The sequence below is a fragment of the Hyla sarda genome, chromosome 1, assembly GCF_029499605.1.
Source record: "Hyla sarda isolate aHylSar1 chromosome 1, aHylSar1.hap1, whole genome shotgun sequence".
NCBI classification, from domain to species: Eukaryota; Metazoa; Chordata; class Amphibia; order Anura; family Hylidae; genus Hyla; species Hyla sarda.
In genome coordinates, this window is record NC_079189.1 from 289,717,692 (window position 1) to 289,733,721 (window position 16,030).

General features: G+C 45.2%; 1 protein-coding gene across 11 annotated transcripts in view; it reads right to left on the bottom strand.

Moving 5' to 3' along the window:
- Positions 1 to 7,655, bottom strand: part of PCSK4 (proprotein convertase subtilisin/kexin type 4) — a 59,791-nt gene extending 52,136 nt beyond the window's left edge. For 2 of the 11 annotated variants that reach the window (XM_056516695.1, XM_056516711.1), the window contains exons 1-2: positions 7,552 to 7,653; positions 2,948 to 3,052 (exon numbers count right to left, since the gene is read on the bottom strand). Coding sequence is in view for 3 of the 11 variants with exons in the window: in XM_056516643.1 (XP_056372618.1) it covers positions 2,948 to 3,052; positions 6,260 to 6,421 (267 nt within the window). In the remaining 8 variants the exon portion in view is untranslated. Of the gene's footprint in view, positions 1 to 2,947; positions 3,053 to 4,233; positions 4,265 to 5,994; positions 6,062 to 6,145; positions 6,238 to 6,259; positions 6,489 to 6,591; positions 6,723 to 7,137; positions 7,254 to 7,551 lie in introns of those variants that run through there. The other 9 variants (XM_056516646.1, XM_056516661.1, XM_056516649.1 and 6 more) reach the window with 9 other exon arrangements.
- Positions 7,656 to 16,030: the final 8,375 nt, after the last annotated feature.

Genomic DNA, 16,030 nt, shown 5'->3' on the forward strand with positions numbered 1-16,030 from the left:
TATATAAAAAAAATTCTCCTTTTGGCAGTTGCAACAGGAACCTGTACACAATAAAGAAGTAGGTTTGCTACATTTTAAAAATTTGAAAGAAGGATTTAACATTTTGCCGTTTTGGGACTTGCAAAAGGTCTGTACACACTAGAGAAATTGCTTTTAGAAATGTATAAAAATTTTGACATTCTCCCTTTTTGTCCATGCCTTGTGATGCCTCTCCATGTGCTACCCTGAAAATCTCCTCCATGATGCCTTACAATATGACCAACACGCCTACCATCGCTAGTCTCACTAGTGCTATGTTCAGCCACTGCTTCCACCTCCACCCCCTCTGCAACATACTCCAAAGGCTGACTAGTAGTGATGTCGCGAAAATAAAATTTTCGGTTCGCGAACGGCGAACGCGAACTTCTGCAAATGTTCCCGAACCGGGCGAACCGCCATCGACTTCAATGGGCAGGCGAATTTTAAAACCCACAGGGACCCTTTCTGGCCACAATAGTGATTTAAAAGTTGTTTCAAGGGGACTAACACCTGGACTGTGGCGTGCCGGAGGGGGATCCATGGCAAAACTCGCATGGAAAATTACATAGTTTATGCAGAGTCTGGTTTTAATCCATAAAGGGCATAAATCACCTATTATTCCTAAATTCTTTGGAATAACGTGCTTTAGCCCCTTTTAGGCAGCATATAGTTAGATCCCCCCTTTAGGCAGCACTGGTTTTATTTCACAGCCAAAAAAGTTTTTTTTAATTTTATTATTTGAACAACTGTCACACCAAATGTGATTTGCACTAGTGTGACAATGAGCAAAAAAGGTTGCCAGCGGAGTTCCCCTTTTAAGCAGAGGTCCCCAACCTGGTGCCTCCAGCAGTTGCAAGACACACGGACTGAATTTATAGCCCTTTTAATACTGTAGTTAGTTGCTTGAAGGAACTTAAAGGGGTATTCCAGGCCAAAACTTTTTTATATATATATCAACTGGCTCCGGAAAGTTAAACAGATTTGTAAATTACTTCTATTAAAAAAATCTTAATACTTCCAATAGTTATTAGCTTCTGAAGTTGAGTTGTGGTTTTCTGTCTAACTGCTCTCTGATGACTCACGTCCCTGGAGCTGTGCAGTTCCTATGGGGATATTCTCCCATCATGCACAGCTCCCGGGACGTGACATCATCATTGAGCAGTTAGACAGAAAACTTCAGAAGCTAATAACTATTGGAAGGATTAAGATTTTTTAATAGAAGTAATTTACAAATCTGTTTAACTTTCCAGAGCCAGTTGATATATATAAAAAGGTTTTGCCTGGAATACCCCTTTAAGTTTTACACTGGAGTACCCCTTTTAACCAGCGGTTCCCTCCCAACCAGGGTGCCTCCAGCTGTTGCAAGACACACGGACTGATATTTGATCCCTAAAAAGGGCTTTTTTGGGTGCTGTCCTTAAAGGAGATGTTAGACTAGTGCTTTAGGAGTAAAGTGGACCCTGAATACACCACCTAGAAGCAACCTAGCTATCGCTTTCCCTATACAGCAGGAGCAGCTTCTCTGTCCCTCCACTTTCTAAGCCTGCAGCATGCCGAATGAAGGTAAAATGGCGTCCGTGCAGGAGGTAGGAGAGTCTGGAAGGGAGGGACTGCTGCTGATTGGCTGTAATGTGTCTGCTGACTGACTCACAGGGTCAAAGTTTACCGCAATGTTAAAGTATAGGGGGTGAATCGAACTTCACATGTTCGCCCGGCAATGCGAACGTGAACATGCTAAGTTCGCTGGGAACAATTCGCGACATCTCTACTGACTAGTAAACTTGTTGTAGTTCCTTGTATAGCTGGTGGCCAGGAGCACACCTTTGTTGAAGAGATACATGTCGCTACTTTTTCAGAATTTGTTGGGCCCAGGAGACAGGAACCTCACTGATTAGAAAGTTTTGTAATATCATAGCAATATTCCATAACACATATGGATAAGACTATTGTAGCCTAATGTAATAAAGCCTAATGTAACAAGTTAATAATTATAATAAGTTTATTTTAGATAATAAGCATCATGGAAAAAAAAAAAAATCCCCTATCCAAAGGATAGGGGATACGTTTTAGATCACGGGGGTCCTAGCACTGGGGTCCCCCACGATCTCCTGTTTGGAGCCCCAGCTCTCCTTCACATCAGCACCTCACACCACCACCTGAAGCAGGGGCCGCCACATGCCCTCGGCAATCTTTGGCCCTCCCATAGAGCTATATAGAGGGCAGGGGTCGTGATGCCCCGCTATGAAGGAGAATCGGTGCTCCAAACAGGAGATCACGGGGCCCCAGCGCCCTAAAACTTATCCTCTATCCTTTGGATAGGGGATATGTTTTTTTTACATGATGCTTTTTTAATCCTAAATTTTCATTGACATGCTTTATTCTTACAATGCCAACAGAAAAAGGGGTGATAAAGCCCCTCAAACAGGTTTCACCATCTTCTGGTTAGTGAGTACCTTGCTTCAAGTGACATGTATTCTGGGTGGCAGTGGGCAGCATTAGGAATGTATGCAGTGAATCCCTGCACTTTTCTATTTCCAGTGATACTAACCCTGCAGTGCTTTACATCATGAAATAATGTCCTGTAGAAGGAAATAGTGTTGACAACTCATTCAGATTAATATATTCTACTGACAGACAAGCCAAGGGAATGTAAGGCAGCTTAGTGACTGAATCGAGTTACCGTACCTAAATCCATACACCAGTTATAATACACAGGACTGACAGTGATGAAGAGTAACCTTATGTGTACATAGGAACAGCAGATGGTGTTTCTAGCAAGGTGGAATATCCTAGAGGTCCCAAATAAAGCTCATCATGTTTGACACCATAATGTAAAATAATATATTACTATAGAGATGGCCAGGAAATGCTAGGAAGAACAAGAGTGGGGCATGAGGTCACAGTGTCATGATAGCAATACACTTATTACCTGAGGTTCTTTCTTAAGCCGAACCTGTCTCCCCCAGTGAGGACAAAGAGATTTCTTTTGTAATCCTCGATGTTTCAAATGGTAGTAATGGCTGCCGGGTATAACCTGTGTAAAAGAGACACCACCAGGATTGCTTTAGTGAACGCATGACTGCTCATTCATCACTTTTATAACTAGAAGAGACTTCAAAGCTGAAGAACTGTTATTTAAATTAGGCCACATTCATATGCAACATATTTAGGGGCCATTCAGACTAGGACGCTGCCGAAATCAATAGGCCTATGACCGCACGGATATGCACCATTCCCATTGATGGCAATGCAGTCCATGCTGAATTCCGCCAATAGAATGTCAATGTTCTTTCTTTTGCCGGTGCCTGGAATTTCAACAGTGAATATTCCACCCCAGAAATTCAGCAGTGCGCACAGTATAGCAGAATCCCATTGAAAACAATGATATGCTGTTGCCCCGGAATTTCCAAGCTGGAACTTCTCAGTTTAGAAATTCTGTAGTGTAAAATCTGCAACAAAGTATAGTAAAGTGTTTGTGAATGGGGGTTTACATGCTTCTTATCTCAAAAGATAAACCATCCCTTGTGGTATCCTGGGTACAGTAAAAATGGTAAAAAAATTGACTATTTTGGATGATCATTAAAAAGTATATATGTGGTACCCAGGTGGTGTAGTGCAGGTAGTAGTAGGGGCAGGTGGTAGTATAATCCCTTGTAGTGTTTGTGATGCCAGGATGTGGTTGTTTGGTGTAGAGCACCAGCGACAACCAACCCAGAAACGGCATATATTAAAAGAGAGTCCAAAGCAGGTTTTGATGCAACTGGAACTTTACTGAAGAAGGCAGTATAAGGGTACGTTCACATGTGCGGATTTTCGCAGCGGATTTAGCCGCGGATCCGCTGGTGAAGGCCCCGCTCTATGCTGGCTTTACATGTGCCTGCTGGTAGCGGCAATACGCCGCTGCGAGCAGACACACTGCAGCGATGTGCGCGGCGTACTCGCACATCGCGGCCACTCTCCCTGCTCTCCCCGCTACCAGCAGGCACATGTAAAGATAGCATAGAGCGGGCTTTCACCAGCGGATCTGCAGCGTAAAATATGCTGTAAATCCGCGTGTGTGAACGTACCATTACAGTTCTTACAGAGGTGACTGGGACACAGGGAACCTCTCAGGCTTGCTTGGACTTGTAGTGATAATAATGATGATGCAGGCCACTGTGCTACTGTTATGACTTTGGTAGGGACAGTAGAGACTTGTACACATAGAAGACTTACAGATTAGATGTGGCTGCAGACTTGTAGGCTTTGGCCTAGCTGGACTGAACTTGTACAGGACTGGTGCTTGCTTTACTGTCCAGGAAGTGAAATGAGAAGAGAGAAGCAGGAACTCAAGAGGAGCAGGAACCAAGAAAGCAAGTGTGGAGACTACAGCCCTTCATATATCAGGGGGCTGGAATAAAGCCCATTGGTAGCCAGTTGCCTGTGGTTACTGTGGAACTCTGGGTATCAGGTGATCACATATCACATGACCTTAGGAAGGTCATATACAGTTGAAACATCCTAATAACCTTTGCACATTATATTCACAGTACAATACCGATAATAAACATACAGAATTAATGTACAATAGAAATCATAATAATGACCTAGGGGGATCCTGCAGGAGAGCTCTGTGGACTTGAGGGACTCTACCGGAGGATGTACCGGGACACGACATAACAATAAAGAGCTATCATACAACACTGTACTGGAAATACCATATAAGATAGATGTGGATCCCACCTCTTGGGATCCATAAGCCGTATGTTATTTACATAAATAAAAAAAAATCTCATAAACAGCATATCTCATGGTGCTATACCGTTTATGCAACTCCTGTTAATGTCAATGTTGATAAACTGCAAAAAAAAAAAAAAATATCGCCTTGGCTGTTTTTGGTTTCCCGATCACCTCCAGCAGCTACAACCAGGCTTGAAGTAGCCAAAGGATCCTCCATCTCAAGAAAGACACAGATTCAAGAGTATGGACACACATCTCTAATACACTTGAAGTCATAGCCACAGGATAAGACATCAATGTACAGATGGAAATCCCTTTTAGGGTACATTCCCACACGGCGTATTTGCTGCGTATTTGCTGCTGGGTATTTTATTTTCTCTGTTGAAGTCAATGGGTAGGAAAATACGCAGCACCAAATACGCAGCAAATACGCAGCAAAATACGCTGTGTGGGAACGTACCCTTAAGGTTATGTCATTGCGACAAAATCCGATATACAATCTGTGGCAGAAAACTCAGGCTAACCCTTTGATTTCTGCCATGGATTTTTACTAGCAATGTCATGACTGTCTCCTACTTATTGAGGCTAATCCATGTCTAGACTACCCAATCAGGAAACTATATGGATTTCATATTAGGCTACACAGGGATTTTGGATCATGTTGTGTCACATTTAACATAAAGTAAATGGGGTCACACTGCAACAAGAAATTAGGTGCAACAGAGCACGATTCACACAGTGTGGCAGGGTAATCTTTGGTCATGCAACTCCTGACTTGGCCTCAATTGTCATGTAGCACTATCCTTAAAGAAGTTAGTTGTTTTCTTTGCACAATGACAATTTCAGGTCCTTATTGGAAAAAAAATCTGTGCCATAGTTTCCAATGAAAACTACAGCATAAATTCCCTTTGAAACCAGTGGAATGCAATTAGCTGTGGTGCCTACTTTATGAAGTCCATAAAAGGTCATATTACTGGCCAATACATGTCAAGCTTGCCCAGATTTTAAACCATACAATGGCTGTAACCTATTGAATACCAATTTATTTTACTCATTAATTTTTGTCCAACCATTATTTCTGTTCTCGCCCACCTAACATAAGCTCCGCTCCAACATTTTGCGTCTTTTTGAAGTGTACGTCAGGTGTGGGGATGATAAATCTAAGCCTATGATTGGGCTATTCACAGCTCCATTACCACCATTTACAGCATACACGGGGCACATTTTACCTAAAGCAGTGGTCTACAAACTGCTTACCTCCAGCTGTTGAATAACTATAACTCCCGGCATGCCCAGACAAACTGGAGTTGTTGTTTTCCAACATCTGGAGGAGGGAGCAAGATAAACTTTGTCATTTTTCAGAGTTTCTATGGAAGTAGCTTTAATGGTTGCTATAGGCAACACTCACATCCTTCTTGTAATCATCCCTACATAAGAACCAAGCATGAGGTATCCAGGTTCCTCCCCGAGAGCAGCACCTGTGTCTATCTATGCACCGTCACTACTGCCCTGCAGTCATCACCTGTCCCAAATTGATGAAGCCAAACTTCCTGGCTATTCTGTCCGCCTGCTCCAGGCCTCCAGGCACCTTCACTGCCCAGCTATTTGTATATACCCGAAATGCCAGCACCAAGGGCAGCCAGGTAAGCAGAGTGAGTACGGTGCCCCCTGCCCCGTTCAGCATGGTGTACACTGCCCCAGAACCTGGCAGCTAGGACAGCCCAGGGGGGGCCTTGTGCTGGGGGTTAGAGGTCAGGTCGCACACAGGGAGTTCTGGGTAATCCTAACCAAGTGAACCAGCCGGTACAAGCTATAAGGGAAGCAACTAGGATGGGACAATAGTTTCCAACATACTTTCCAGATAAATCTGAAGTCATCATTTTATATTCCTACAATGGATAATAGGGAGTGGTTGATGGAGGAAGACAGGGAAGATTTATCAAAACCTGTGTAGAGGAAGACTGGATGGGGATAGCAGCCAATCAGATCGCTTCTTCCATTGTAAAATATGGTTACTATAGGCAACTGCACCACTCTTCTACTACACAAGTTTTGATAAATATTCCCCAAAATATCTTTGGATGTGCAACTGGCCGCAGTCTATTGTGCTCTGATATCCGACATTTTAGGGGGCAGGGGCTGACTTTGTGTTCCTCTGGGAAGAAGCACATGATGGGGGAACATTTATCAAAACTTGTGCAGAGGAATAGTGGTGCAGGGGCCCATAGCAACCAATCAGATTGTGTTTTTTTTTTTTTTAAATACGGTAAGCCTCTGAAAAAAAATGAAAGAAGCTATCTGGTTGCTATAGGCAACTGCACTGCTTCTCCTCTACACAGGTTTTGATAAATCTCCCCATGGTGATCTTTGCACAAATATTGTGTAAGAATAATATTATACCATGCTCTATTATATCATGTTGTATTGCACTTCCTTCGTGCTGGAAGCCAAGCCCTTAATGTTATGCCATCAGGAGAGGGAGGGGTGGGGTAGTCAAGTAATGTGGCACTGTAGCCGCTTCTCCTTGCCTCCTGGACATATATGACTGTTGAATAAAGTTGATTTTACAGTCCCCAGGATCAAGTAGTGATTATGGGGGAGATTCATCAAGAACTGTGCTTAGGAAAAGTTGACCCGTTGCCAGTAGCAACCAATTAGATAGCTTCTTTCATTTTTCAGAGGCCTTTTCAAAAATAAAAAAAGCCATCTGATTGGTTGCTATGAGCTACTGGTCGACATTTCCTCTGCACATATTTTGATGAATCTCCCCTTATGTCTTAAAGGAAATCTGTCATCAGTATCACCCACACTAACCTGTCATATAGGCTTGTAACGCGGGGGATACTGATCAAAATGATACTTGCGCTGTCCCAACACGTCCAGCCATAATTCCTCATTTTCTGTATATTCAAATTAGGTCCTTGGGGCATGGGCGGAGCTACAACCCGAGCTCCGGGCACCCTGACGTAATCTTCACTGGGCAGGCGCTCCACCCGGCTCATGCATACATAATCCCCCTCCTTGCTAGCACGGTCATGTTACTGTATGGCGCATTCACCACTACCTGGGTACGCCTGGAAGCAGTGCATGCGCCATAAAGTAACACGGCCATGATAGCAGGGAGGGGGTATATTATGCCAGAGTGCCTGGAGCTCAGGTCTTAGCTACGCCCATGCCCCAAGGACATAATTTGAATATACAGAAAATGAGGTATTACGGCGGTATGGCTGGATAGTTCCATATGCGGTAAGTATCATTTTGATCAGTATCACCCACACTTCAAGCCTGTATGACAGGTTAGTGTGGGTGATACTGATGACAGATCTCCTTTTAACCTCTTAAGGACGCAGGGCGTATGGATACGCCCTGCATTCCGAGTCCTTAAGGACGCAGGGCGTATCCATACGCCCGTGGGAATTCCGGTCCCCACCGCTAGCCGGTTGGGGACCGGAGCCGGATGCCTGCTGAAATCGTTCAGCAGGCATCCCGGCATATCGCCCAGGGGGGTCATTATGCCCCCCCATGTCGGCGATCGCCGCAGATCGCTGGACAATTCAGTCTCCAGTGACCCGGTGACCCGGAATTACTGGCTGTTCGGTGCCGTCTCTGACGGCCCCGAACAGCCAGAGCCTGCAAGGGTGAGGTGGCACTGGTGCCACCTCACGATCGCCCTGATTCGTCGGCCGGATTACCGGCCGACCAATCAGGGTGCTGGGGACCCCGATCCCCGGCGTCCATGTTGGGATCGGGGCCCCAGGAGCGGCAGCAGTGGCGAGGGACAGTCCTGCGATGGAGCAGCAGCAGGAGGTGAGTTACAGCCTCCTGCTGTTGCTTAGCAACAGCTCCCAGCATGCAAAAAGGGCATGCTGGGAGCTGTAGTTATGAACAGCAGAAGGCAGACCACCACAACTCCCAGCATTCCCTTATGGGCATGCTGGGACTTATGGTTTTGCAACAGCTGGAGGCACATTTTTTCTATGGAAAAGTGTACCTTCAGCTGTTGTATAACTACAGCTCCCAGCTTGCACAAACAGCTAAAGTGCATGCTGGGAGTTGTAGTGGTACATCTGCTGGTTGCATAACTACAACTCCCAGCATGCCTGTTGGCTGTCGGTGACTGCTAAGAGTTGTAGTTTTGCAACAGCTGAAGGCACACTGGTTGTGAAACCCTTTTTTTTTTTTCCTAACTCAGTGTTTCACGACCGGTGTGCCTCCAGCTGTCACCTTACACCATGCACCTCCCAGCAACTCCCAGCAGTCACCTTACAACTCCCAGCAGTCACCTTACACCATGCACCGTACATGCTGGGAGTTGTAGTTTTGCAACAGCTGGAGGCACACTGGTTTTGAAACACTGAGTTAGGTCACAAACTCAGTGATACATAACCAGTGTGCCTACAGCTGTTGCAAAACTAAAACTCTCAGCATGTACAGTCTGTCAGCGCATGCTGGGAGTTGTAGTTTTGCAACAGCTGGATGTCCCCCCCAATGTGAATGTACAGGGTACACTCACATGGGCGGAGGCTTACAGTAAGTATCTGGCTGCAAGTTTGAGCAGCAGCAAATTTTCTGCAACAGCTCAAACTGCCAGCGAGAAACTACTGTGAACCCCCGCCCGTGCGACTGTACCCTAAAAACACTACACTACACTACCACAAAAAATAAAATAAAAAGTAAAAAACACTACATATACACATACCCCTACACAGCCCCCCTCCTCTCCCCAATAAAAATGAAAAACGTCTGGTACACCACGGTTTCCAAAACGGAGCCTCCAGCTGTTGCAAAACAACAACTCCCAGTATTGTCGGACAGCCGTTGACTGTCCAGGCATGCTGGGAGTTTTACAAGAGCTGGAGGCCCCCTGTTTGGGAATCACTGGCGTAGAATTCCCCTATGTCCACCCCTATGCAATCCCTAATTTAGGCCTCAAATGCGCATGGCGCTCTCACTTTGGAGCCCTGTCGTATTTCAAGGCAACAGTTAAGGGTCACATATGGGGTATCGCCGTATTTGGGAGAAATTGTGTTACAAATTTTGGGGGGCTTTTTCTGCTTTTACCCTTTTTAAAAATGTAAAATTTTTGGGAAAAGAAGCATTTTAGGTAAAAGCATTTTTTTTTTTTACATATGCAATAATCGTGAAACGCCTGTGGGGTATTAATGTTCACTTAACCCCTTGTTACATTCCCAGAGGGCTCTAGTTTCCATAATGGTATGCCATGTGGTTTTTTTTTTGCTGTCCTGGCACCATAGGGGCTTCCTAAATGCGGCATGCCCCAAGAGCAAAATTTGCTTTCAAAAAGCCAAATGTGACTCCTTCTCTTCTGAGACCTGTAGTGGGCCAACAGAGCACTTTTCACCACCATATGGGGTGTTTTCTGAATCGGGAGAAATTGGGCTTCAAATTTTGGGGGGTATTTTCTGCTTTAACCCTTTGTATAAATGTAAATTTTTTGGGAAACCAAGCATTTTAGGTAAATTTTTTTATTTTTTTTAATATATGCAAAAGTCGTGAAACACCTGTAGGGTATTAAGGTTCACTTTACCCCTTGTTACGTTCCCCGAGGGGTCTAGTTTCCAAAATGGTATGCCATGTGTTTTTTTTTTGCTGTCCTGGCACCATAGGGGCTTCCTAAATGCGGCATGCCCCCAGAGCAAAATTTCCTTCAAAAAAGCCAAATGTGACTCCTTCTCTTCTGAGACCTGTAGTGCGCCAGCAGAGCACTTTTCACCCCCATATGGGGTGTTTTCTGAATCAGGAGAAATTGGGCTTCAAATTTTGGGTGGTATTTTCTGCTATTACCCTTTTTAAAAATGTAAAACTTTAGGGAAACCAAGCATTTTAGGTAAAACATTTTATTTTTATTTTTTTTACATATGCAAACGTCGTGAATCACTTGTGGGGTATTAAGGTTCACATTACCCCTTGTTACATTTCCCGAGGGGTCTAGTTTCCAAAATGGTATGCCATGTGGGGTTTTTTGCTGTTCTGGCACCATAGGGGCTTCCTAAAGGTGACATGCCCCCCAAAAACCATTTGACGCTCCTTCCCTTCTGAGCCCTCTACTGTGCCCGCCGAACAATTAACATAGACATATGAGGTATGTGCTTACTCGAGAGAAATTGGGTTTCAAATACAAGTAAAAATTTTCTCCTTTTTACCCCTTGCAAAAATTAAAAAATTGGGTCTACAAGAACATGCGAGTGTAAAAAATGAAGATTGTGAATTTTCTCCTTCACTTTGCTGCTATTCCTGTGAAACCCCTAAAGGGTTAAAACGCTTACTGAATGTCATTTTGAATACTTTGGGGGGTGCAGTTTTAATAATGGGGTCATTTGTGGGGTATTTCTAATATGAAGACCCTTCAAATCCACTTCAAACCTGAACTGGTCCCTGAAAAAAAGCGAGTTTCAAAATTTTGTGAAAAATTGGAAAATTGCTGCGGAACTTTGAAGCCCTCTGGTGTCTTCCAAAAGTAAAAACTCATAAATTTTATGATGCAAAAATAAAGTAGACATATTGTATATGTGAATAAAAAAAAAATTATTTGGAATATCCATTTTCCTTACAAGCAGAGAGCTTCAAAGTTAGAAAAATGCAAAATTTTCAAATTTTTCATAAAATTTTGGGATTTTTCACCAAGAAAGGATGCAAGTTACCAAAAAATGTTACCACTAAGTTAAAGTAGAATATGTCACAAAAAAACAATCTCGGAATCAGAATGATAACTAAAAGCATTCCAGAGTTATTAATGTTTAAAGTGACAGTGGTCAGATTTGCAAAAAATGGCCAAGTCCTTAAGGTGAAAAAGGGCTCAGTCCTTAAGGGGTTAAAGGGGTACTCCAGTGGGGAAAAAAATTTCAAATGAAACTGGTGCCAGAAAGTTAAACAGATTTGTAAATTACTTCTATTTAAGTATTTTAATCCTTCCAGTACTTATCAGCTGCTGTATGCTACAGAGAAAATTGTATTTCTTTCTGGAGTTCTTTTAAAGGGGTACTCCACCCCAGACATCTTATCCCCTATCCAAAGGTTAAGGGAGAAGATATCTGATCCCTAGCGGCGGGTCCCCCGCGATCTCTGCAGCGCCACCCCGCCATCATCACTACAGAGCAAACTGGCTCTGTGCGTGATGACTGGCCGATGCAGGGGACAGAGCATTGTGACATCACAGCTCCGTCCCCTGTGATGTCACGTTCTGCCCACTCAATACAAGTCTATGGGAGGGGGTGTGGCGATCGTGACGCACCCTCCCATAGACTTGTATTAAAGGGGTACCTTGCTGCCCTACTTCCGGAGCTCCGCTTCCCAGCATCCAGAAGTTTATTGTTCCGAACGCTGTGTGCAGGTTTCCGTGTTCAGGGCCGCCCCTCGTGACGTCACGCCCGCCCCCTCAACGAAAGTCTATGGGAAGGGGGCGCAATGTCACGAGGGGGCGGGCGTGACGTCACAAGGGGCGGCCCTGAACACGGAAACCCGTACACAGGGTTCGGAACAATAAACTTCCGGATGCTGGGGAGCGGAACTCCGGGACTCCTTTGGATAGGGGATAAGATGTCTTAGCGCAGGAGTACCCCTTTAACGGTACGTTCACACAAGCGGACCCACAGCATATTTTATGCTGCAGATCCGCCGATGAAGGACCGATGCATGGTATCTTTACATGTGCCTGCTCAGAGCAGCAATACGACACTATGAGCAGACACACTGCGATGTGCGAGTTGCCGCACATGCGCGGTGTACTCGCACACATCGCGGCCGCCCCCACCGCTCCATGAGCTAGGCCAAGAGCTGCCACGATGTGCAACTGAATGGGGTATGTTCACTCGTTGATAACTCGCAGCAGATTCCCTGCTGCAAGTTTCACTACCATTCACTTCAATGGGTCCATGGAAAATCCGCAATAGTGGCAGATTGCCATTGAAGTGAGTAAAAGCGAGCTTGCAGCAGATTTCCCACAGAAGGGTTACCCCTTAGGGTACGTTTAGACGAGCGGATTTTCGCTGCGGATTTCGCTGCGGATCCACAGCTGAAGGACCCTCTGTATTCTGCCTTTACATGTGCTTGCTCAGAGCGGCAATGCGTTGCTATGAGCAGACACACTGTGATGTGCGAGTCACCGCGCGCATGCGCAGTATACTCGCACATCATGGCAGATCATTGAGTAGGGGGAGCGGCCGCGATGTGTGCGAGTACACAGCGCATGCACGGCGACTCGCACATTGTTTCAGTGTGTCTGCACGTAGCGGCGTATTGCCGCTCCAAACAGGCACATGTAAAACCAGCATATAGAGGTCCTTCAGCGGCGGATCTGCAGCGCAAAAAATTTGCTGCGTATTTGCTGTTGCATCTTTTCCTACCCATTGAAGTCAATATTTAGCAAAATTAGCTGCAGAAAATATGCCGCAAATTACAACGTGTAACTCTACTCTTAGGGTACATTCACACGTGCGTATTTTTGCTGCAGATCTGCTGCAGATTTTCTGCTGCAGAATTTGCTGCCCATTGACTTCAATGGGTAATAAAACCTGCTACAGCAAATCTGCAGCAGAAAATAGGCACATGTGAACGTACCTTAAGGGTACGTTCACACGAGCAGACCCGCAGCGTATTTTACGTTGAGGATCTGCCGCCGAAGGACCGCTCAATGGTGGCTTTACATGTGCCTGCTCGGAGCGGCAATACGCCGCCACGAGCAAACACACTGTGATGTGCGAGTCGCAGCATGCTTGCGCAGTATACTCGCACATCATGGCTGCTCTCGGCCTAGTTCATAGAGCAGGGGGAGTGGCCACAATGTGCGCGAGTACACCGCGCATGCGCGGCGACTTGCACATCTCTTCAGTGTGTCTGCTCATAGCTTCATACTTTGGCTTAAAGGGATATTCCAGGATTTTTTTCTATTTGACTATGCTACAGGGGCTGTAAAGTTAGTGTAGTTCATAATATAGTGGGGGTTTTTTTTGGTCTTAAAAAATGCCAGAAAAAAACGTCACCAAAAGCACAATTGCTTTTATGTGGCGTTTCTTCTAGCATTTTTCCACCCGTGTGGAAATGCCAATTTTTTTACCCTGTGGCAGTTTTTCACTGCCTTCAGGGAACCACACCGTAGGTCAGATGCAGGACAACCGGCCTACGAAGTGTAAGGTAAGTAGTGACACATATTATCAATACTTACCTCTGCTGGCTGTATAGTATACAGCGGTGCTTAGCGCATTGCTGTATACCATGCTGGAGCCCGGACTCTATATAACTATAACTGTTATTTGTACTAACCCATTTTTAGTGTTATTCTTTTTGTTTCAGATATGCGAATAGTGAGGATTAAATTGGATACGGTGTACTGCATTAATAACAAAATATATTGAAATTTTTTTCAATAAAGAGCTGTGTATTATTTTTTGTTTGTTTTTTTTTAATAAAAAAAATGTCGTGTGTTTTCTTATTTTTTTTTTTTACTTACTTTACAGGCTTAGTAGTAGAAACCGTCTCATAGACAAAGCCCATTACTAAGCTGGGGCTTAGCGTTATTCTCATAAACAGCTAGCCCAATTATTACCTTACTGCCAAAGTAGTACGTGGAAGTACTGGCACCCACAGGCCCAGAGCATCAAAAATGGCACTCCTGGGCCTAAGTGGTAATAGGCTGGGAAACATCAGGCTTTTCCTGCTTGGTTGGTACCTGGCTGATACTGAAAAAGGGGTTATTCAATATGTTTGTTTAAAAAATAATAATAATAATTGTGCCCTATGATGAGATAGCCCACCAGCAGATCACACATGACAGTGCCGTATGATGAGGATGCCCACCAGCAGATCACATATGGCAGTGCCCTATGATGAGGTAGCCCATCAGCACATCATATATGGCAGTGCCCTATAATGAGGTAGCCCACCAGCAGATCACACATGACAGTGCCGTATGATGAGCTAGCCCACCAGCAGATCACATATGACAGTGCCGTATGATGAGGTAGCCCACCAGCAGATCATACATGACAGTGCCCTATGATGAGGTAGCCCACCAGCACATCATATATGGCAGTGCCCTATGATGAGGTAGCCCACCAGCAGATCCTATATGGCAGTGCCCTATGATGAGGTAGCCCCCCAGCAGATCCTATATGGCAGTGCCCTATGATGAGGTAGCCCACCAGCAGATCACACATGACAGTGCCCTATGATGAGGTAGCCCACCAGCAGATAACACATGACAGTGCCGTATGATGAGGTAGCCCACCAGCAGATCACACATGACAGTGCTGTATGATGAGGTAGCCCAACAGCAGATCACACATGACAGTGCCGTATGATGAGGTAGCCCACTTGCAGATCACACATGACAGTGCCGTATGATGAGGTAGCCCACCAGCAGATCACACATGACAGTGCCGTATGATGAGGTAGCCCACCAGCAGATCACACATGACAGTGCCGTATGATGAGGTAGCCCACCAGCAGATCACACATGACAGTGCCGTATGATGAGGTAGCCCACCAGCAGATCACACATGACAGTGCCGTATGATGAGGTAACCCACCAGATCATACATGACAGTGCCTTATGATGAGGTAGCCCACCAGCACATCATATATGGCAGTACCCTATAATGAGGTAGCCCACCAGCAGATCATACATGACAGTGCCCTATGATGAGGTATCCCAGCAGAAGATCATATATGGCAGTGCCCTATAATGAGGTAAATCACCAGATCATACATGACAGTGCCCTATGATGAGGTAACCCACCAGATCATACATGACAGTGCCCTATGATGAGGTAACCCACCAGATTCTACATGACAGTGCCCTATGATGAGGTAACCCACCAGATCATACATGACAGTGCCCTATGATTAAGTAGCCCATCAGATCATACATGACAGTGCCCTATGATGAGGTAGCCCACCAGCAGATCATATATGGCAGTGCCCTATGATGAGGTAGCCCACCAGCAGATCCTATATGGCAGTGCCCTATGATGAGATAGCCCCCCAGCAGATCCTATATGGCAGTGCCCTATGATGAGGTAGCCCACCAGCAGATCACACATGACAGTGCCCTATGATGAGGTAGCCCACCAGCAGATCACACATGACAGTGCCGTATGATGAGGTAGCCCACCAGCAGATCACACATGACAGTGCTGTATGATGAGGTAGCCCAGCAGCAGATCACACATGACAGTGCCGTATGATGAGGTAGCCCACTTGCAGATCACACATGACAGTGCCGTATGATGAGGTAGCCCACCAGCAGATCACACATGACAGTGCCGTATGATGAGGT